At 41.4% G+C, this 23,390-nt stretch overlaps 1 protein-coding gene and 1 long non-coding RNA gene across 5 annotated transcripts in view; one reads left to right on the top strand and one right to left on the bottom strand.

The window, feature by feature from the left end:
- KCNJ6 (potassium inwardly rectifying channel subfamily J member 6) overlaps window positions 1-23,390 on the bottom strand; it is a 116,037-nt gene that overhangs the window by 57,370 nt on the left and 35,277 nt on the right. Inside the window, exon 2 of one of the 3 annotated variants that reach the window (XM_088667908.1) lies at window positions 5,055-5,117. The exons of 1 other annotated variant lie outside the window; for it this stretch is intronic. In XM_088667908.1, coding sequence (XP_088524034.1) covers window positions 5,055-5,079 — 25 coding nt within the window. In that variant the 5' untranslated portion in view covers window positions 5,080-5,117. Of the gene's footprint in view, window positions 1-5,054; window positions 5,335-23,390 lie in introns of those variants that run through there. One more of the 3 variants, XM_088667907.1, reaches the window with a different exon arrangement.
- On the top strand, window positions 133-21,811 carry LOC148685944 (uncharacterized). Of its 2 annotated transcripts, XR_015949567.1 has the most exons (3): window positions 133-324; window positions 7,615-7,794; window positions 21,354-21,811. It is a non-coding gene; the product is annotated as an uncharacterized LOC148685944 (long non-coding RNA). The 2 variants fall into 2 exon arrangements; XR_015949566.1 differs by lacking the exon at window positions 7,615-7,794.

The following is a 23,390-nucleotide window of genomic DNA, read 5'->3' as shown; positions in this document are numbered from 1 at the left end:
AACAAAAATTCCAGGATGGGGGGCGGGGCAGGGCGGAGGCTGTGCTTGCATTTCGAACTGAAGCTGTGATTTACATGGATAATTCTGCCCCCCAGGCCATTCCATTGTTCTTTACCCACTTGAGAAGTTTTTGGCTGTTAGCATTGCTTCCAGCTATAAACCAGCTCATGCAGAATAAACCACTGGAAGCTGCAATGCTCTCTTAGGCAAAGCTGCCTTTTCTCTGCTGCTGCTGTTCTTCATTCAAGAAGGAAGAAATAGCTTATAAATAAATGATATATACTTCGTTCCTTGCTCCATCCTCCTGAACAAGTCTGTTACGTGGTAAGCTTCTTTAGACTCACAAATGCTAGTTTTCCACTCCCCCCTCACCCCAGCAGACTGCTGTTTTCAGTTTTCTAACATCTCTTGCTATATATAGCTAATTTGTCTAACTGAGAAGGGGGCAAAGAAACCCTTTACTTTCTGTAGGGAATACCAGTAAAGCAGCATATATCTCCATGGAAACATGTTTCTCAATCCATCAACCTCCTGCAGTACCTAAGACATAATCTGCAAGGTGGAGACTACTGTTTAAAATTAACATGGCACATGTCATTTCAGGATTTAATGTCAGTTTTACAGGACTATTAATTAGCTTGCCTTTCCCAGATCATTAAGAAATTCTGTGGTTCTTAAAAAAAATTTTTTTCTCTCCATAGAAGGAATGTTCTCCCGATTCCCTCATTAAAATGCATCGTTTGACTTTTTGCCTGCAAACATGTCATAAATGGGGGTTTCTATAGTAACACGGGATACTGGCTTAATTTAAAACTGTAATCTTTACACAAGGTTTTTAGCCACCAAAATGTGATTCTTTTTATATAAAAAAAGATTTGACCACATTGCAAAACTTTGCCCCATTAGAATGACATTCTGACCTTCTAAAAAATTCCAATAAATAATACAGTAATTCAAGGGGGCAGGGGGGGGGGAGAGAATTAAACTGTGCTTAATTGAGACTTGTGCTTCCATCACATCAGTTATTTTAATAGCTGCTTCCTTTGAATTTGAAACTTGGGTTGCATAAATTCTGCAAATATCACTTGCTGGCAAAGTCATTCTTCTGCTTGAATCATCAAACCAATAATTTAAATTATCACACATATTTGGGCTTTTGGGGAGGAAGGGCGAGATTTAAATTGTTGTTGTTGTTGTTGTTGTTGTTATTGTTACTACTGCTGTTATTATTTCATAACCTGAAAACAGTAAATTTAAAGCAATCCGTCAAGATTTCAATGATCTGCTGTCACCAATTTGGATGATGAAAAGTTAAAGGGATTTTTAAAATATCTTAAATATCTGTCTTTCTATATATCTAAGCAAACAAGAGCAGCAGCAGCCACCAGACAGAGACAATTATCCTGGGTGAATCACATCTAGTTTTGTGTATGTAGGTCCAGCTAGCATGGCGAATGGTCAGGAATTATGGCAGTTGTACCAATAACATCTGGATGCACAATATTGGTATCTGCTTGTGATAAAATTCAAGATAAGATTCCTGATATTTTAATTTTCTTTCCATCAACTCTTATATTTGATTCTATGTATAAAGTCGAGAGTTGGGGGACTGGAGAAGATTTTGGGGGCACATGGGCAGAGGAGAGGAAGGGGAAATCGCATCATGGGAGTGGAACACCACTTGAGCAGCACAGGATCCAACCCTTTATTTTTCTCAATTAGTCATGGGCATTATCTAGGCATGAGTTACGTTAGAAAATGTGAATGACTTCATGCTCCGCCCCTTACAGTGAGAAGTTCTCCTCTGGTCACATGACATGAAAATGCAGATATGCAGATAGAATTCAAATATACACATTAGGTTGGATCTAGACTTAATCTTGCTTAGACTATTGCAGTAAATGAGTCTAAACATGACTGGATCTGCATCCACGTTTCCGAGCACAATTCAAAGTGTTGGTGCTGACCTTTAAAGCCCTAAACGGCCTCGGTCCTATATACCTGAAGGAGCGTCTCCACCCCCATTGTTCTGCCCGGACACTGAGGTCCAGCGCCGAGGGCCTTCTGCTGGCGGTTCCCTCGCTGCGAGAAGCAAAGCTACAGGGAACCAGGCAAGAGGGCCTTCTTGGTAGTGGCGCCTGCCCTGTGGAACGCCCTCCCATCGGAGGTCAAGGAGATAAACAACTACCTGACATTTAGAAAAAAGGCAGCCCTGTTTAGGGAAGTCTTTAATCTGTGATATTTTAATGTATTTTGGTATTTGTTGGAAGCCGCCCATAGTGGCGGGGAAAACCCAGTCAGATGGGCAGGGTATAAATAAATAAATAATAATAATAATAATAATCCAACTCATCAGCTGTCGTTTTAATGATCTTGATATGCTTTCAATATCACTCTTAGCACTGAAACATGCCAACCAGCCGAATAAACTCCTAACTTGAACTGGCATAACAGAATCAACATAGCAAGGTAGAATCTTGTGATGGGGGAAAGTGTTATTCCAATTCAGGTTATTAAAGTGGATATGGTTTATCATTTTTTATAAAATCTGTAATATATTGCAGTGATGCTTGTCTGGTCTTGCCAGAAGTATTAAATCATGCAGTCAAGTTTTCTATATGTATTTAAAGTACAGTGGGAAAACTGCTCTTTAGTCACCAGTTCTTATGAGGAAATTTTTGCTGCTATCGATTCATGAGTATCTTTCAGCTCATATTATCTCCGAGTGAGAGCTTGCATAATGATTATACTTCTGCACTAATCCACACTGAGCAGCTGTTCTGCATATCAAAAATGCTTCTTTCAAAATCATTCCTCCCTACCATATAATTTGTCTTGCTTCATTTATCTTCTGTGACCAAAATCCAATATTTTCGATGTCCCTGTAAAAGTAATAAAGTCGGCAAAATTGTAAATACATTCAGAATATTGCATGGAAGTTTGCTGTGGCACCGCATAGACTTAGCTTGTCAGATTTGTTTGCATGGCGACATTGCAAAGTCAATTCAGAAGAAAGGAAAAGCCTTGCTTCGCTCTGAATGGGGATTGTTGGGAAGGGCTGCCATGCTGTGACTACTTTCTTCCTCACTTTTTACAGCCTTTTTTTGGGGGGGGGAGGAATCTTCAAAAGGGGGAGGGTGCTTTTTGCAAGGAGTAAAAATGATTGTTAAAAATCACTCTGTGTTCTAGCTCAGTTCCAAAGAGAAGTCAACAGCTTGAACATAACATGCTGAAAGCAAGAGCTCAACGTGTTCAGGCAAAAGCTAATGTTTCAACTGAATTACCTTCTAAATGCCACAATTTAGAGAGTGATTCTGAGACTGTGTGCATCAATGGAGCTGCATTAACTTCTGTGCAGCTTCAATGGCTTAAGTGGTTTTAGGACTGCTCTTGCCTTGCAAGGAAAAACAAAAAACCTGAGTTAAATCCTGTCTTTGGGACCAGTTTCCCTCATTTTGCTGATATGAATGATATGAATGCTTGTCTAGCTAGTCCATAGTTCTCTCACACATCCCCTGTCATTGCAAATTGGCTTTAACTTAATTCAAAACACTCCTCATTTGAGATCTTGCTCTTCTTGTTTCATACAATAGATGCACACAGCTCTGTGAGTTCTATCAGTCATCCTGAAATTTTCAGGATGGAATGAAGACAAAGAAGTTCTCACTAAGGCATCCATCAACTGTGAAACATCTTTTTTTTTGTTGTCTGTGAAGCTAACAGCTCTGTGTTTTACTGTAGTGTGGTGAAAAGGGCTGGAAGGACCTGTCAATTTCTGCTCTCTCTGTTTCTCAGTTCTCTACATTTTGCAGCAATTTGCGAAAATCCTCATGAAAATAACCAGCATACCTTAGTGTGAATTTCTCAAACAGATTTTAATATGCCACTTTAACTAAAGCACACATTTTTGCAAGCATCCTTCCCTAATATAATGCATTTATGTGTGTGTTATTTACACCAATATAATCGTTTTTATGCACCCCTTGCCCTAATATATGCATTTTTGTAAATACTTTTCGGTTGGAGAACTGAACAACAAAATTCAGGTAAGTGTGAATTTTGAAAGTTTGATGTGTTTCAGCTCACATATTGCTTCAGCAAGTGTGAATTTGATAGGTTCACCTTCAAATGAGACTTGAATTGAATTTCTCCCCCATCCTTAGAATGACACATGCGTTAAAGTAATAAAAAATAATAATATAAACCAAAGTCATTTATAGTGAATTTGAGTCAGGTCCCAGAAAGAATGAGAAAGTCCCAGAACATGTATTGTGACTGTTTTGCTCTGGTATTGCAGATTAGTTACAGTGGTACCCTGGGTTAAGAACTTAATTCGTTCTGGAGGTCCGTTCTTAACCTGAAACTGTTCTTAACCTGAGGTACCACTTTAGCTAATGGGGCCTCCTGCTGCTGTCACTCCACCGCCACGTGATTTCTGTTCTCATCCTGAAGCAAAGTTCTTAACCCGAGGTACTATTCATGGGCTAGCGGAGTCTGTAACCTGAAGCGTCTGTAACTCGAGGTACCACTGTATCTAATTGTGGTGTCCTAATTGTGCAATGGACTTCCACTTGAAGAAGCAGGACTCCCCCTGAAATCCCTGTGCATCCCCTCCTGAGAAGATAAGGGGTGCACAGAGACTGCTTGGTGAGGAGAGGAAGGGGAATCCCATCATATTTGATTGCACAATGTTGCACCCCCAGTACAGATACTGGTACGTCTTCTGTGAATGTGTCAGAGTAGCTTCACTGCTAACTATTTTGTAGCTACAGCCAGTCTGCCTCCATTTTGGATGAGGACATGTGACTCCCACATATCTTTGAACTCCAGAACTTTTTATCGTTTTAGAATTTAGTCACAGCACACATATAACTGAGAGCAGGACACCAGCCTTTGTGAGGGGAGGCATGATTCATTTAATGGAAGTGAGAGTGAAGTAAAACCTGGATGAAGACTGCCTGCAGGAAGGAATCTTTTCTAAAGAAGGAGGAGGAGGAGGAGGAGAAGAAATGGGCAGAAAAAGCCAAGAAGTTGAACTTCCTATTTGTACTCACTCATTGACTCTGTTAATTTGGCCATCTCTCTGTCTCTCTCTCTCCCTCTCTCTTGAGCTTCTCCTGGAGAAAGACACAAAATAATAAAAAATAATATATGCATACCGGAAGCTGCCTTATACTGAGTAAGACCATTGGTCCATCTAGCTCAGTCACTAACTGGCAACATAACTCTCCAGGACTTCAGACAGGGGGCATGCCTTGCCCTGCCTGGAGATGCCAAGGATGTAATGTGGGCTTTTTACATGCTAATAAAGAACTATACCACTGGGTTGAATGAATGAATGAATGAATGAATAATTTTATTACTGTCGAAGAAAAACACATTTGGGAGGACAATCCCAAAATGCAAAACATATATACAAAACTTAATACAAGAATAAAATTAATATTTATAAATGCAACGAGCATAAAACTACTTAAAACTTTTAAAAAAGCTGCCACGAAGAACTGGCCTTGGGTTGCTCGGGGAATCAGAATTAGGGACTTTCAAACAAGCTGGTTTGTCTCAGGGGAAGGTCTATGTCTGCAGATCTGGACACAGAATCTGGTGACCGTCCAGGTTGTCTTCTGGTCTTTGCCTAACAGGAGCAGGTCATATATTTGCTTTTCCAGGAGGTCAACTAACCTCACCAGTATGGAATCCAAGGTCTCCCTACGTGCCTCTTCATAGAAGGGACATCTAAAGAAAAGGTGCTCTGGGCTTCCTATTTCCCCCAATGAGCAGGCACAGAGTCTTTGAGCATATGGCACTTTTTTGTAAGATCCTTCCAGGACAGGCGTGGGCAGGGCCGAGCTTCTGGCAAGTGTGAAAGCCCTTCTTGCGTTCTTGGCTAAGAGAAAGGAGAGATAAGCTGCTGGAGCGGCTATATATCTCTCAGTTTCTCCAATTTTGTATTCGGGGCATCTTGAGCAGTCCTGTTGTCTCTCAATGTCTATGATTCTTTGTCTGACCATGGCTTTTGCTTGGCTCAACCCCATATGCCACTGGGTTATAACCCTGCTCCCAAACAATCTTTGTCACAGTGAATGGAAGTAAGGCCACATTCACACCATATATTTAAAGCACCATGGTACCATTTTGAACACTCCTGGCTCTCACCCCACAAATCCTGGGAGCTGCAGTTTCCAAAGGGTGCTGAGAGTTGTTAGGAGACCCCTATTCTCCTCCAAGAGCTACAATTCCTAGAGTTCCCTGTGAAGAGGAATTGATGGTCAAATTGTCTGGGATTTGTAGCTCTGGGAGGGGAATAGGGGTCTCTTAATAGGTCTCAGCACCGTTAATAAATGACAGCTCCCAGAATTCTTGGGGGATAACCAATCATTTTTAAAGTGTGCTTTAAATGAATGGTGTGATTGTGGTCTAAGGCAGTGGTGTATTTTACTCTGTCATCTACTTTTTTACATTTATTTATTACACTTGTACCATGCTCTATTGTCACATCCATTCCATCTATTTAAATTACTTTTATATCACTTCCACAGTCATGGCTCCTCCTACCCCTACAAGAACCATGGGAACTTTAATTTTTTTGGGGTGTTTGGAGTGGTACCTCTGTGATAAATACCGTTCCTAGGATTTGATGGCGGGAAAGTCATGGCTGTTAAAAGTGGAATAAAAGGGATTCAAATGTAGGATAAGGATTCTGCTTTTAATATTTTTTTCTCACTAACATTAGGTTTCCTATGCAGGCAGCTTGCAGGGCCAGATCCACTAAGAATTACACCAGGTGTCTCCAGACCATTTTCTGAGTCAGGAGAAACAAATGACATTGCCTGCATCTTTATAAACTGCAAAACCTTTTCAGAATGGTTTAGGGTTTTTTCCCTTCCTGTTAACCAGCTTTCCTTTTGGGATCTCATTCCCTAATCTCTGGTTTGCTCTTATCTTTTAACACAGAAGCCGAGCAGATATGGATATTAGTTTAGCTTCAGTAATTGTACTGTTCTGCCAGGTTTATGTTGCGAGAGAAAGCCTTTCTCCTCTTGAAAGGCACTCCCCATGACAGTGCTTTGTTTATAAGGGCAATTCAATTAATATGGCAGCTTGCGTGGGTGGCTTATTATCTGAAAACATAACCAAAGTACTGAAAGTGACGAATCTTTTTTTAAAAAAACGTGGTACACAATAGAACATTCACTGCACCCAACCTTCCCTCTCTTTCACTCATTTGTTTGCTGCATTAAAATACACTTGAACTGGGTCAAACATTTTGGCTAATAGAATGAAAAGAATTTTAGGTGAATATATACATCAGGATCAAGCAGGGTTTCTCCCAGGTAGACAAATGAAGGAGAATATAAGAAATATTCTAAATGTGATAAAATAGGTAATGGTAAAGGGACCCCTGACCATTAGCTCTAGTCGCGGACGACTCTGGGGTTGCAGCGCTCATCTCGCTTTACTGGCCGAGGGAGCCAGTGTACTGCTCCTGGGTCATGTGGCCAGCATGACTAAGCTGCTTCTGGCGAACCAGAGCAGCACACGGAAACACCATTTACCTTCCCGCCGGAGTGGTACCTATTTATATACTTGCACTATGTGCTTTCAAACTTCTAGGTTGGCAGGAGTAGGGACCGAGCAACGGGAGCTCAGCCCATCGTGGGAATTCAAACTGACAACATTCTGATCAGCAAGCCCTTGGCTCAGTGGTTTAACCCACAAAGCGACAATGATTTTTATAGATGCTGAAAAAGCTTTTGACAATGTGTTCTGGGATTTCATGAAAAAATTGCTTGGGTAAGTGTGAATTTAAATTGAAAGCCTTTGCTGATGATTTAGTAATTACAGTAGAAGACCCGAAAAATTCTCTCCCTAAGGTGATAGAGAAAATTCAAGAAGTTGGGGAAGTGGCAGGATTCAAATTAAATAGAAATAAAACCAAATTATTAGTTAAAAATCTAAAAGAGGAAGAGAAAAAAGACTTGGTGCAAAGTATTGAGATAGAAATCCATAAAAAGTAAAATATCTAGGGATATGGCTAACAACAAGAAACATAAATGTGTATAAAGATAATTATGAAAAAGTATGGTATGAGATAAAAAGGAATTTAGAAATTCCCCCTGAAGTTTGGCTGAAGTGAAGCCTGGCCCCTCGGGAGCAAAATGTTTCACTGTAAGCAAAGTATGGAAACAAAAACAGCTCAGCAATGTCCACCACAGATAGAACCCTTCCTTGTACTCCCTTTCCTTGTCAGAATTCCGGGGGTCATGTTTGTACATTATTAAGAGATTCACTTTATTTGTAGCCCTGCTACAAAACAAAGTCTTGGTTGTGATGTAATGTTTTCCCACTGTGTGGGAATCCTGGTGGAGGAATTAACCTGAAAAGCGCTGCATCGGAATGGAAAACCTTCAGGGATCTGAGAAAGATACGCATGTAAGGAGAATTGGACAAAAAATATACACAGAGACGAAGAATTGTGTACATTATGATGCATGAAATACACTGCAAAAACCTTTTCCTGTCATAAGCATCAAGTAACTGCTGGATGTATTGATTTCCTGACCTGTGGATACAGAGCAGAAGAAGTATTTGCACTGTGTCTGAAACATTTTTAAAGTGTTCTTTGCTCTGCTGCCCAAGCAGTAAAAGCCTTCTGCTTCCATCAGTGTGGTTTTTGCACTTCAGTGTGATTATTTTTCCATGGTAGTTTTTCCACGGGGGGCAGTGGGTGGATACAATGGGATTATCATTCCTAGACTCAGATTCAGTACAATGGGGTGACCTTTTCTTGCTTTGGCTAAAGTCCAGAACACAGAGTAAACAGTGATGTAAACTATTAAAGTTTTTTAATTTTATTTAATGATGACATTTTCTGTATTGAAAATACAGAAGGGCATGGGTATGCTGTAATTCATGTTCAAATGCTGTATCAACAGTGATAAAGAAAGGCATAAAGGTAAAGGTAAAGGGACCCCTGACCATTAGGTCCAGTCGTGACCGACTCTGGGGTTGCGCACTCATCTCGCATTATTGGCCAAGGGAGCCGGCGTATAACTTCCAGGTCATGTGGCCAGTATGACAAAGCCGCTTCTGGCAAACCAGAGCAGCACATGGAAACACCGTTTACTTTCCCGCTGTAACGGTTCCTATTTATCTACTTGCATTTTGACGTGCTTTCGAACTGCTAGGTTGGCAGGATCTGGGACCAAGCAACGGGAGCTCACCCCGTCACAGGGATTCGAACCGCCGACCTTCTGATCAGCAAGCCCTAGGCTCAGTGGTTTAACCACAGCGCCACCTGGGTCCCAAAGAAAGGCATAGATATTTCTAACTGGAGACTTGATCATATTCTGGGTCAATATCAGGCTTGATGGGGCCTCTTCATGATGGTAATCATCCCTCAAGGTAGGCAACAGAAGGCACAGTAGCAAAAAGGTGGTCTAGCTAGCAAGTCTAGTGCTAAAAGGACCACAGGGCCTGTGTGGTTCAAGCAGTGGGTCCTCCTGGGAGCCCTATGGTGCTGCCTCCTGGCGATGGGCCTGATAATGTTTGGACAGATTAAGAAGGTGGACTGTTTTTATGAATACAAAAAGTATGTTTTGCTGCAACGATGTTGTGGGTAGCTTCATTATAGTGTAACAAAGAGTTGCCTGGAGTAGGGGGCATTACTCACAAGACACTGGCATTATTGTGGAATTTATATCAATTTCACCACTCCTTAGGAATGTTTTATGTGGTAAACTTGTTTCTTACATTTACAGAAAATAATTAAGATTTCCTTCATAAATCCTTGCACAGCAGCGATTGAGCTTTCTAGCATAGTAAATGAATGTCAGATAAAAGTTGTTTGGCTACCAGATCTTTAATTTCATTCAGCTGTTGGAATTTAAACTGCGCAATCATTTATGAAGATTCTGACTTGGAGACGCTCAATATTTTCGTTTCAACAACTTATCAATGAAAAGAAATAAAACAATGCTCCCAACGTAAGCTTGCAATAAAGTTTTGGTCAGTTTGATCAAAGGCTGGGTGGTCCAATGTACCCCAAGATCTCTCATTGAACATGTCCCTCACATTGATGGCAGTGTTTCGGGATGCTTTCCCTAGATTGCACAAGCTCAGGACCTTCATGCGCATGCTGGACCTCTCACATATACAAGAAGCCCCAATGTACCAAGTGAGTTTATAGCTGAGGTGAGAATTAACCAGGAATTTCCTGGTTTGTAGCTCAGGCTCTTAACCACTTGCAGAATGCTTGCCTGGGTATATCCTATTCACAGTAGCATGACTATATCCATATGACTGTAGCCTTCTAAATGAAGTGCATTGCAGTTGATATTGGATTATGGGAAGCAGGTGTTTCCTCCCACTACAGAGCTCTTAAGCCTATCCTCGGTGAATTCTTTGTTTAACAGCAAGCATAACATTCCCACTCCAAAACAAAAAATAAAAAAATTCCTTCCTGTAGCACCTTAGAGACCAACTAAGTTTGTCATAGGTATGAGCTTTCGTGTGCATGCACACTTCTTCAGATACACTGAAACAGAAGTCACCACACCCTTATGTATAGTCAGAGGGTGGGGAGGGGTATTACTCAGAAGGGTGATGGGAATAGGTGATTGGCTGATAGGAGTGGTAAACCTGTTGACAACTGTTAATGACTGTTAATGACTGCAATTGGTCTTGCAGGAAAAAGCAAGGGGTGAGATGGCTGAAGAAAGCTTTATCATGTATAATGAGATAAGAATCTAATGTCTTTATTCAGACCAGGTCTCTCCATGCTTTTAAGCTTGGTGGACAAGCACATGGTTCGCACACAGTATTTGCAGTAGACAAGCACATGATTTGCACACAGAAAATCCCAACTTTAATACCTAGCATTTCCAGGGAGTGCTGAAACCCTGAAAAACCACTTCCAGTCAGTGTGAAAAAGACTGTGCAAGATGCACTACCAGTAAAAGGCACCTTCCTATGTTTTTCAGCATTACCCAATAAGCTCACTTAACAATACTTAACAGCATTTAAAAATACCAAGCTCCTTCATTCTCTCAGCACAAGCCTTCTCCCCCTCCAACATTTTATTCCTGCAACTGCTTTCTTTTCTCAGCCCCATATTCCAACATTCTTTTTCATACTGTGCTTGCTAATACAGAATGTATTATTCCAGCAACAATTTAACTAGTGCCATGTAGAGATAAAATAATTTCCCCCGAACACCTACTCATTACTCCACTGTTTATACTGGCAAAGATGACATAAGCCCTCTTTGCCATCGCGATGGCAATGTAAAGCAGAAGTATGTAAAACAATAACATTATTTGCAAGAATATAAAGCTTTCTTCTTACTTTAGAATTAGCAGTTTAGAACACTGTGACTACAACCCACACCATGCAATCCTGTTGATTTCAGTGAGATTTACTGCCATGCAGGTTGTGTAGAAGGATTGGTTAGATAATGCATAAAATGATACATATGTCATGATAGGATTTATCCAGCATCTAGAGATGGTCTAAACAGCTGGAGGTTGCCTTGTAAACATGCAGCGCTAAAGCTTCTGAACGATATTCCCTCAACTGACTACTGTTCAGGAACTTCAAGGTCTGGGAATGAATATATGTTTTCCAGTCAGTATGTAGTTTAGTTACTTTCCAAAGCAATTTTAATGCAAATGCCCTGTCATTCCATGGATGTTCTCTCTGGCAATATGAATTCAACCACTAGCTTCTAATTTGATATGGTTTGTAGCAAGAAGAGAGACTCCTGTGAAATGTTATTGCACAAAACACTGTCTTGGGATTTTTAAATTGCTTCTTAAACTGCATGGAAATGGTGTTATGCTTGATATGCTATCAGGAGAGAATAATAGAGTTTCATGTTATATAGCAGCTTTCAAGCTCAAGATATCCTTAAATACTTACTTATAACAAATTTGATAGAGAATGTTCAGTGACGGTGTGTAGGCAAATGCAACGGTCATCATTATGTCTTACTCAGCAATAGCCTACACACAGCTGTAGAAAGTAAAGCCCTATTTGAGTAGGAGAAGATTTTGGCTAAGCTATTAGGTTGCCCCCCCCCCAAATATGGTACCATAATTATGATTTCTAATATACTGCCAAAGAATATCTCATTTCCAATTTGGACATCGGGGTGGGGAAGGACAGGAGAACATTACATTTTTAGATGGCTGTGAATAGTGAAAGAAAAACCAAATACTATGGGCGTTTATGAGAAGAGGCTTCTTGGATACGACCAGAGACAATGGAGTGCACATCTCTGAGGGTGAAGTCAAACCACTGAGTTAGGAGCACCGAAGTGACCTGCCTAGGTGGCAAGCCTGGGCAGTGTGTATGGAGGTCCTGGGCTCCACAGACAACAAGACTCCTCTCTCAACTTTGTTGATGTGGTCCAAAAGGAAGCAGAGCAATACATTTGGTACCAGCTGTTGCCAGGAGATGCCAGAAGGAGGTGTACAAGGCACCAGCCAACCACCTTAGGGATTCTACCCCAGATTTGTGTAGGGTTATTCCTTAGCCTTTTTTTCTCCCTAAGATACCTCACAAGGCAGAGGAGATTTAGGATTAGAGTTTTCCTTCTCCTAGATGGGCTATCTTCCCACGTTGATGAGCCTCATCTGCTCCTCATGTCCCTCTACAACATGTTCAGAAACTGCCTTCTTGACCATTGGATCCACTAATGGTCTAGTCCGCTCAATCTGCTGGATCCTGTCTTTGCATGCAGGGGAAGTCCCTAACTCACCAAGGGTTTGAGACCCATCAGCTCTCCTCACCTGGTTTAGCCAGCCAGTCAAAACTATTTCCTGGGGTGTGGCCGCTGTCACATACTGACAGCTTCTAGGAGCACACAGGTGAGAGCTGAGTACAGTGTGAGGACCAAAGATGGACAAACTACCCCAGAAGCAGCACGACATGTCCCCCAGCAAAGGTACTACACCTCCCCTAACACTCCACCTACTGTTGGCTTATCTGCCTTCCACCCCACTAGACTCAGTTGGCACCAAGCTCCACTGGTGCATAGAGCCAGTGGAGGTACACACAACTTGATATGTCCATTGCATGCAAGGCTTTAGATGATGAGGATGATGAAGACACCACTACACTGCTCAAAAAATAAATAAGAGGCAATAGCCGCATCTTGTATATAGGGAGTAAACCACTGTATTTATTTACAAAGTTGGAAGTCTTGACATCGGCAATAATTCCAAGCAAGATCTGATTACAGTAAGCTGCAAACCCTTTTTAAAATCAAACCTGGAGATTTTCTCTTATCTTTAAATTAAAGAGGGGAACCAAGTGCACTGTCCAGAAAGTGACAAAATATAATTTAGAAATACCTTTTGACAGCTCGTTGCAGTCTTCCTGACTTCAACATTGAGTTAAGTGATTGGGTTGAAATTGTTTTCTATATCAATTTATATAGCTCCTCTTTCATTGCTAGATACCTTTAAATATACTCATTTTCTACTGCAAGTAGCATTTTCTGATCCTGCAACATAGAGGGTGGATTTGAGTGTGCTTTTATTGATCCAAAGTTTGTAATTATTATTTTCAGTACATATTGTTCTCCCTGTCCTGTATGTGAGCATTTTCACCCCTCCCATTCTGAAAATCTGGTGATATCTGCTGTTGGGAGGGAACAGTTAGGAATTGTTACTTTGTTGTTTTTCATTCCTGACTCTGCTCTCTGCTGTGTGCTGTGTGCAGTTTAATATCTTCTGTAGACAAGATGGCTAAGTGAGAGGCTGTAACACTCACAAAGCCAGATCTGTAAATATGCAGTAGTTAATAGAAATAAATGAGGAATGTTTTGAAACCTCTACAAATGCTTCTGCTGTTCACTGCTGATTTGGTGCTCATAAAGCCCAGTTATGAGTCCATGATTCCCGGGTGTATGCTGAAGGTGTTCCAGACGTCCTGCCCAGGCATAGGGGCCTAAGAAGACCTGGACAGATCCTGGCATTTACCCACATATGGTAGCAGGCGGATGGTTGCTGGTAGCAGACTGGTGGTTGCAGATGGCTATTGATGGTTGGATAATTGGATGTTTCTGATCCATTTCCATCTGATGCTGCACATCGGAGTTGAGCTGTGAGCTGAAGCTGTTTTTCAAGCTGCTGTTTGATTTACAGAAAGGTATGTTGCTGGCTGCCAGGAAGACAGCAGAGACGCTTTTCCAGTTTGCCTGTTAATTGTGCTGAGTGGGGAGAGAAGTTGCTGAGAGAGTCAAGAGTATTTGGGGTGCATGAAGGGAAGTGTCTTGCTGTTAACTAAACACAGGCATGGCTTCTGCACATTCTGGCCAGATGTCTCTATCTTTTCCTCTCCTTACACCAGAGACCTATCCTACATGGCAGGTCAAAATGAAAGCACTTTTACAAAGGGAAAAGCTTTACCATATTATAGAAGATGACCCCCCTAATGAGGATGATGATGGATGGCCAGCGTGGCATGAGGCAGACATGAGAGCCAGGGGGACAATTATTCTGAGTGTCCAGGACCAGTTGTTGGTCAACTTGGAGAACCAGCAGACTGCACGGGCTGTTTGGAATAAACTTCGAGATATGCATCTAAGACAAAATGCAGGATCCAGTGTGCTTTTCTTTAAAAAGCTGTGTAGGCTGGAATTGCAGAAAGATGGTGATTTGCCCAGCCATCTAGCCCAATTAAAACGTCTCAGACAGGATCTTGTCCAGCGAGACTTAAATATTTCAGAAGCTGTTTTTGCAATGCTTATCATAAACAGTTTGGATGAATCTTATGATGCTGTAGCTGCTCAATTGTCGTCTTTGCCCAATGACCGTCTAACAGAAGATTATGTGTCTAGCGTGCTCTTGAATGAGTGGGATCGCAGACAGACTGCTAGAGAAAGCAGGGACAAGGCTGTTGGAAATGCCTACAAGCCTTCAACAGGGGAAAGTGAAAGTGTTGCAAAAGCTCTTAAAATGCGCCGCTGTTTTTCTTGCGGAGAGGTCGGCCATTTTAAAAATCAGTGTAAAAACTCTTCAAAGAAGAAGGGCAACTTCAAAGGCAAAGGGGGAGGAGGCCGAAAACCCCAAGGGCCAGCTGCATCAAAGGCTTTGATTTCACGCAGTTCTAATCAACTCACACGTTCTGTTTTTGTTGTCGACTCAGGAGCCACAAGGCACGTGGCCAATGATAAAAATCTCTTTCTTCATCTTGAGAAACAGGGAGGAGCAATTCATCAAGCGGATGGAACGACTATTAAAAGTTTGGCTCAGGGAACGGTTTCTTTGCAGAGCCTTAATGCAACAGTTAAAAATGTTATGTATGCTCCTCATTTGCAGGATAATCTCTTGAGTGTTTCTCAGCTAGACGCTCAAGGATTTAAAGTGGTGTTTGCAAACTCTCGGTGTGAAATTCTTCGAGACAACAAACTCATTCTTTATGCTAAGTGTGTTGATGGTTTATATGTATTGCCTTTTGTTACAGGTACAGCTGCTGGAGCAACTAAAGAAACTGAAAAGGCGTGCTGTAATATATCAGTAGATAAGAATGAGAAATTGCATAACCATTGTATTCATGATTATCATCGTTTGTTTGGTCATTTGCATTTCCAGGCAGTAGGTAAAATGCAAAATATGGTTGAGGGCATGAAAGTTCAAAAGTGTCCTTATCATATGAAATGTGTCTCATGTGCAGAGAACAAAATTAAGCAAGCTCCCAAAGGTACAAAATCTGGGAGGGAGGTTAAGAAACCTTATGAGATTGTGCATGCAGACTTGGTTGGACCTCTAGCGCTCTCTAGAGGAAACTCATGTTATTTTTTGGTTCTGATAGATGCCTATTCTAGATATGTTTGGGTCTATATGTTACAAAAGAAGTCTGAAGCCTTCTCTAAGTTTCAAAAATTTTGTGCATGGCTCAGGAATGTTCACGATGAGCATGTACGTTGTCTTTTCACTGACAGGGGTGGAGAATTTTGTTCAGAACAGTTTGAAAACTTTACTGCAGAACAGGGCATAGAGCACATGACTGCCACGCCCAGATCTCCATGGCAGAATGGTTTATGTGAAAGAGTAAACCAGACCTTGCAACAAGGAATTAAAACTCTGTTGCATGATTCAGGCCTACCCAACCCCTTTTGGGCTGAAGCTCTATCGTGTTTCACCTATATTTACAACCGCAGATATCAATCAGCCATTGATTGCACCCCATACGAAATGCTGTTCAAAAGGAAACCGTTTGTAAAACATTTAAAAATTTTCGGTTCTGAAGTTTGGGTGCACACTCTGCAAGGTGACAAACTGAGCAAATCTGGTCAACATGGCATTTTTCTAGGTTATGAAAAAGGTTCTTATCGTGTGCTGATGACAGACACAAACACAATTAGGCTGACCAGAAGCATGGATTGTAATCCAAAATGGGACAAAGTTGGCATTTTTCAATGTCATCCCATTTCAGATGATGAGGTGGTGAAACCAATTAACAAAGAGGCAAAACCTGTAATTGATGCTGATGGTAGCACAGATTCTGACACTGATACAGATGATCAGAATGAAAAGACCTCTTTTAAGAAATCAGATGGGTCTGACACTGATCTAGAGGTAGAATCTTTGCCAGATACAGGTCACCATTCTCCCAAGGAGGAGGAACCAGACCCAGAGGATCCCAGAGTATTGCGTAGATCTGAGAGAACTACCAAGGGACAAGCACCTAAACGATTTTCTAAAGAATTTGCTAAAGCTGCTATTTCAGATATGGCTGCCACTAGCAATCCAAACTCAGTTTTTGAACCAACTAACTACAAAGAGGTTCAAAATTTACCTGAAAAAGATGCCGAACCTTGGCTTAATGCCATGAAAGCTGAATTGAATTCCCTAAAGCAAAATGACACGTGGGAATTGGTTCCAGTAGAACCAGGCATGAAACTTGTAGACAGCAGGTGGATTTACAAAACCAAGACTGATCAGACTGGTAAAGTGGTCAGATATAAAGCCAGATTAGTTGCACGTGGTTTTTCTCAAGTTCCTGATCAGGACTATCATGAGACATATTCACCGACAGTCAAATTTGAGACAGTTAGGCTGTTGATGAAAATTGCTGCAGAAGAGGGCATGACCATATCTCATCACGACGTAAATACTGCGTTTTTGTACGGAATTCTCAATGAGAGTATTTACATGTCACCGCCAGACGGAGTGCAGATAAAAAAGGGAATGGTGTGTAAATTAAAAAAATCCCTGTATGGTCTAAAACAAAGTGCTCGATGCTGGCACACTAAGCTGACAGAAGTGCTGTTTTCCTTAGGTTTCCAGCAAGGAAAGGCTGATTCTTGTGTTTTTGTTAAAGAATCTAACCAGCACAAATTGTACTGCATTTGTTTTGTGGATGATATTTTGTTTTTCTGGAAGGATGCAAATATTTACAAAACCACTCTTGCAAAACTGCAAAAGCATTTTGATATGAAAGACCTAGGGGAAGTCAGCAATTATCTCTCACTGGAAGTAGAGAGAAATAAGCAAGGTGATGTTTTGCTGCATCAATCACGTAAGATCAATGATGTGATTGAAAAATTAAATCTGACAGATGCCAATTCTGTAGACACCCCCATGGTCACAGGGTACCAACATGATACTAATGCTAATGTTTTTCCTGACACTACATTGTTCAGAAGTGTTTTGGGTAAACTTAGTTTTATAGCAAGGTGCACAAGACCAGACATTGCTGTTAGCGTAAATTTGCTCAGCAGATATGTAAATCAACCTACAGTGCAAGACTGGAAGGCACTGAAACGCATAGTTAGGTATTTAAAAGGCACTATGCATTACAGGTTGAAGCTTACTAGCCAAAAATCTGGAGGTCTTGAGATCTATGCCGATGCCAGTTTTGGTAGTGATACAACTGATGGCAAGAGCACCTCAGGTGTGTGTTATTTGTACAATCAGTGCCTATTTGATTGGTCTTGTAAGAAACAGGCAACAATAAGCATGAGTTCATGTGAAGCAGAACTCAACGCTTTAAATTTTTCCCTCATGAATGTAGAGTGGTTGTTGCAACTATGTGAGGATATGAGAGTAAAAATTTGTTGTCCAGTTCAAGTTTATCAGGACAACAAAGCCTGCATAGAACTAATCCATTCAGAAGGGTGCAAGCAAAGAACAAAACATTTGCTAATCAAATTGCACCGTGCCAGAGAATGCATTCAGAAAGGAGTTGTAAAAGTCTCATATATGCCAGGGAAAGAAATACCTGCTGATGCTTTGACTAAAGCTGTTAATAAGGAACAACTTGGTATATATGTAAAGAAATTGCTTTTGTGCTAGATTTTCATAATGGTCAGAATGAAAAGGGGGAGGTTGTGAGCATTTTCACCCCTCCCATTCTGAAAATCTGGTGATATCTGCTGTTGGGAGGGAACAGTTAGGAATTGTTACTTTGTTGTTTTTCATTCCTGACTCTGCTCTCTGCTGTGTGCTGTGTGCAGTTTAATATCTTCTGTAGACAAGATGGCTAAGTGAGAGGCTGTAACACTCACAAAGCCAGATCTGTAAATATGCAGTAGTTAATAGAAATAAATGAGGAATGTTTTGAAACCTCTACAAATGCTTCTGCTGTTCACTGCTGATTTGGTGCTCATAAAGCCCAGTTATGAGTCCATGATTCCCGGGTGTATGCTGAAGGTGTTCCAGACGTCCTGCCCAGGCATAGGGGCCTAAGAAGACCTGGACAGATCCTGGCATTTACCCACACTGTATGCTAGCAAAAGTACAAAGCAAATGTTTTTTTTATGACCCTGAAAATGGCCCACTTTTCACAGAAATATCACAGGAAATAATGGTGGAAGAGACTTTCTTTGGATGTGTGTTTATAAGCCCTTTCTAACCGGATGCCTTCCATATGTTTTGGACTATAACACCCATCAGGCCCAGCCAACACACTGGTTACTGTAAATGAATGGTGACTGGGATGCCCTTCATGGGCATAAAATTAGAGACTTTGGCATGGTAAAAGCAGAATGCATTCCTAAATGCATTTACTAGTGAGTAAGCCACATTGAACTGGACTGACTTCTGAGTAAACATACAAGCCTGCATGATTCTGAAGCCAACAAATTTAAAAGAACTTAAAAGGAAATAGTCAAGGTTACCTGTTGGAAGATGACTGAGAAGTTATATGATGCAGAATAGGGAGAAAAAAACAAAAGTTTTAAAATATACATGATCACGCCTTTTCCTTTTTTAAAAAACAGATGCATTTACAGTCATACCTCGGTTTAAGTACGCCTCGGTTTGAGTGTTTTCAGTTTAAGTACTCCGCGGACCTGTCTGGAACGTATTAATCCACTTTCCATTACTTTCAATGGAAAAGTTCACTTCAGGTTAAGTTCGCTTCAGGTTAAGTATGGACTTCCGGAACCAATTACAGTCATACCTCGGGTTAAGTACGCTTCAGGTTGAGTACTCCGTGGACCCGTCTGGAACGGATTAATCCACTTTCCATTACTTTCAATGGGAAAGTTTGCTTCAGGTTAAGTACAGACTTCCAGAACCAATTGTGTTGGTAAACCGAGGTACCACTGTAGTTGTGTCTTTGCTGTGAAAGAGAACCTTTATTTGGTTATCCCCAAAGCCCTAGTAACACCTGGAGGTTCAGTCTGATGCCCCAAGGCCCTTGTAATATTGTGTGAATATGCTCACATCTGCTCTTGTCAAAACATAGAAAACATCTCACTCTTCCCTAGACAATGCCATGTTGATGAGTATAGATGCTTCTGCTCCTTGATGGATGAAGCCTCTCATTTCTGTAATTTCTTGCAGGGTTTCCTACAACAGGGATTTCAACAATTCTGGAAAGGCAAAATATGATGGATTCTTTGGTCATGTGACCATGAGCATAACTTACAAAAAGATGTTGAAAGAATTTAGTTTAAAATATGCCTTTGCCTCAACTTTCAAGTATTTTCAAATCCTTTTTGGGACTCCAACTCCCATCAGTCTCTGCCAGCATCGCCAAGGGATAATGGGAGATGGAGTCTATTAACATTTGGATCCCCACCTTAGGCTACACTTGTTAATGGGAGGCTAGATGGCTAGGGAAAAGTCTGGATTGAAGCAAGAAGATTACTATGAATCTGTACAGCTCACTGAGCTTCGAAATTATCCAACAGCTAACAACAGTTGCTGTTTTGTACATTCTTTAGTAACAAAGATACCATATAAGCTAACAAAAGTTTTTTGTTTTAACTGTTTCTAAAACGTTCGATTTCAAATTGCTTCCCTATAGCATATATAAAACAGTTCCTTGCCAAATCATAAAATAACAACTTTGCTATCAAAATACCCAGCCATATGTGTGTTTGGATTGCTCAAGAATCACAGGGATGAACTCTGCGATTCACCCGGTCACTGAGATCTCCATCCGAAGATCAAATGAGAAGTGACCCCCAATGGGTCCTTGCATTTAACACACATACAGTGGAACCTCGGTTTATGCCTACCTCTGTTTACGAAAGCCTCCGTTTACGAACGAAGTGTTTACATCCGGGTTCCGCGGCGTTGGATGTGCAGGCACGACCTGTGCAGCTCGCGCATGTGCAGAAGCAATCTGTGCAGCGCGTGCATGCGCAGAAGCGTGCCTTCGGTGAGCGAACACTTCAGCGAGCGAACGCCTCCGCAGAACGGATTGCGTTTGCAAACCGAGGTACCACTTTAAAAGGCAACCAGCACCTGCTGGAGTGGGCAGCAGGGGCTGATATCACGACTGCAGCAGATGAGCAGGGGAGTTTAACCCATCCCTCTCAATACTTCAGTTCTGACAAAATTTGTATCTCTAAAGCTGCCACTGGGTGATTTATACCCCCCCAACATTTTCAGGATTACAGCTGGGGAGGAAAAACTCCCCCTCCCTCCCTACTGTGATCTAAATAATTATCCTTTACACACAGTTTCTAACTGCATTTAAAATAAAATAAAATATGGATTTTAAATGCAATACATGTTTAACATCACATCTAGCTCGATCTAGCTCGATCCCTGAAACTCTCATTAGGCGACCAATTGCTATGAGATGAAGAGAAACAGAGAAATAGAGAGACAATGCCTTTTCAGTGGTGGCCTCTGCCTTTGGAATATTTTCCCCAGCTAAACTGCTGCTACTTATGCTGATGTCTTTTTGGTGCCCAGTTAAGATGTCTTCATTCTCTCTGGGATTTGCTACTTTTATCATCTCTGTCAGTTAAAAACAAACTAAACAAAAGCAAAAACCAGAGCAGCAGGATTTATTGTTGTTGTTGAGATTTTTTTTGGTTGTTGTTATTGTAATTAATTCTTGAATGTTTTTGTTTTTGTTGTTTTTATTGTTTGCTGACCTAGGAACACGAAGAGTTGAAGTTATCAGAATACAAATCCATCCAATAGATAAATCTTCTAATGCAACGACTTCCCTTACGGCCAAGCCTGAAATTCTCATGCTTCCTTCCTTTCCCCCTGCCTATGTGGTCCTCAGCACCAGTGGTGGTGAAAAGAACGTCACTGACAAAGAGGAATGATATCTAGAGGCCACCACAACCTTGGTTCATGAAATCTATCTAAAGCTCACGATGCCTTCAAGGATTCCTATTGTCAGCGTTAGTTTGCTGGAGATCTTATGAATCCCTCATAACTCGAGGACCAATACAGGAGGACACCCTAGAAGACGTAACAGTAAACCTAGCCTGATCTTTACAATGTTGGAGGCGGATTTATAGCTTCAGCCTGAACTTAGAGGAAATCAACATTTCATGGTGTTGTAAGACAGTTATATTCTGTGGTAATAAATAGGTTGCTCTGTATATGGAGATTTATGGCATTAATAAAGTGGAGTTTCCAGGGGAGCTCAAGAGTGGGAACCAACATGAATCAAAACAGGAGGCATCTATGCTGCTGCTGCTGCTACAAACTAAATATGCCATTTTGTAGTAAGGGCTCCAGGCTGTCTACTTCATAAAGAAGGCCAAAGGTGTCTACAGGGTGCTGTTCAGCCTTTCAATTAATTAGATTGATAGTACTCTGAAATACGGTACTTAGCGGTCAGAGGCAAATGGTCAGTACATGAGGCAAGTCTCTGCTGTCACATTTCATCCAATTAATTGCCAAGGCACTAAAACACCAATAGTTATTTGTTCATAAAGAGAGAATTTGGATTATGCTGGAATTGAGCTGAAAATGGAGAATTTTATTCCAACTCTAGCCCATCAAATGCCACTGGCATCCTCTGCATCTTTGGGGTCATCGGACTGGCCAGGCGGGTCTTGTTTCAAGATGTACGCATTTAGAAAATGCAAGTTACAAGAACAGACATGCATGGCCCACAATTCTCCACAAAATAACAAGAGTCAATTTATTGTTTTCAAGCAGTCCCAAATACCATTCCTTAGTTCCCCCTAAAGGCATCAATCTCAGGTTCTACAGTCAGCTAATATGGGAAATCGCCACAGGCATAAATCAAACTGAAACTCGCTTAGAATGTTACAGGTAGGTAGCCGTGTTGGTCTGAGTCGAAACAAAATAAAAAAATTCCTTCAGTAGCACCTTAAAGACCAACTTAAAGACTGAAGGAATTTTTTTATTTCGCTTAGAATGGTGATTGTATGTAGAACTCCATCTCCACTTGCCAGCACCAAAAAGGTTGTCATGGACTGGCTGGACGCAGAGTAGTGATGGAAGGCACCAGCTGGGAACCCCCACATGAACCCCCAGGGGAAGAAGGCTCAGAGCTAGGGGACTGGTGATGAGTGGTCAGAGGAAGAAGAGGGAGAAGACTGGGAGGAGGTATCAGAAACTGAAGGGGCAACAGGGTTTAGTGAGCAGGAAGGGGCTGTGGCAGAATAAGTCCAGAACCAGAGGCAGAAGAGGAGGCTGGAGAGGAGGGGGGGCAAGAGGCAGTGATGAGGCAGGCTGCTGAAGAATCCAGGGAGTCTCCCCCTTATGCTGCGACCAACTCCCCTCCCCCCTGGTCTCCTAGAACACACAGAGAAATGGAAAGAACAGAGGAGAGATTGTGTGCAGACACAGTCTATGACTGCGTGGGGAAAGGAGTGGACTAAGAAGTTGGGGGAAGTTGGGGACCTTCAGTCCTCACAACTGCCTCATTGGAGCAAGACCTACTGGGAAAAGTTGTTGGGATCACTAGGCCTGCTCTGTTTTGGTTTCTTTGAATAGAGTTAAATTCACGATACTGTGTTTTTTTTAAATTGCTGAACTGCAACTGACTCTGCCGTTGTTGGTTGGTTACGTAGAACTGTGCCTAGTGTCCTCAGGGAGTTTTTAGCTTCTGCTCTGTATTGGTAAATAGTATTTCTCTTGTGGGTTAAGGATACAGATGCTAAATATCATAACAGATTTTTACCAGCAACAGTAGTTAGTCATCGG

The sequence above is a fragment of the Zootoca vivipara genome, chromosome 4 (genome assembly GCF_965207765.1).
Source record: "Zootoca vivipara chromosome 4, rZooViv2.hap1.1, whole genome shotgun sequence".
Classification (NCBI taxonomy): Eukaryota; Metazoa; Chordata; class Lepidosauria; order Squamata; family Lacertidae; genus Zootoca; species Zootoca vivipara.
The sequence above is the reverse complement of the archived record's forward strand: the minus strand, read 5'-3'. Positions and strand labels throughout refer to the sequence as shown.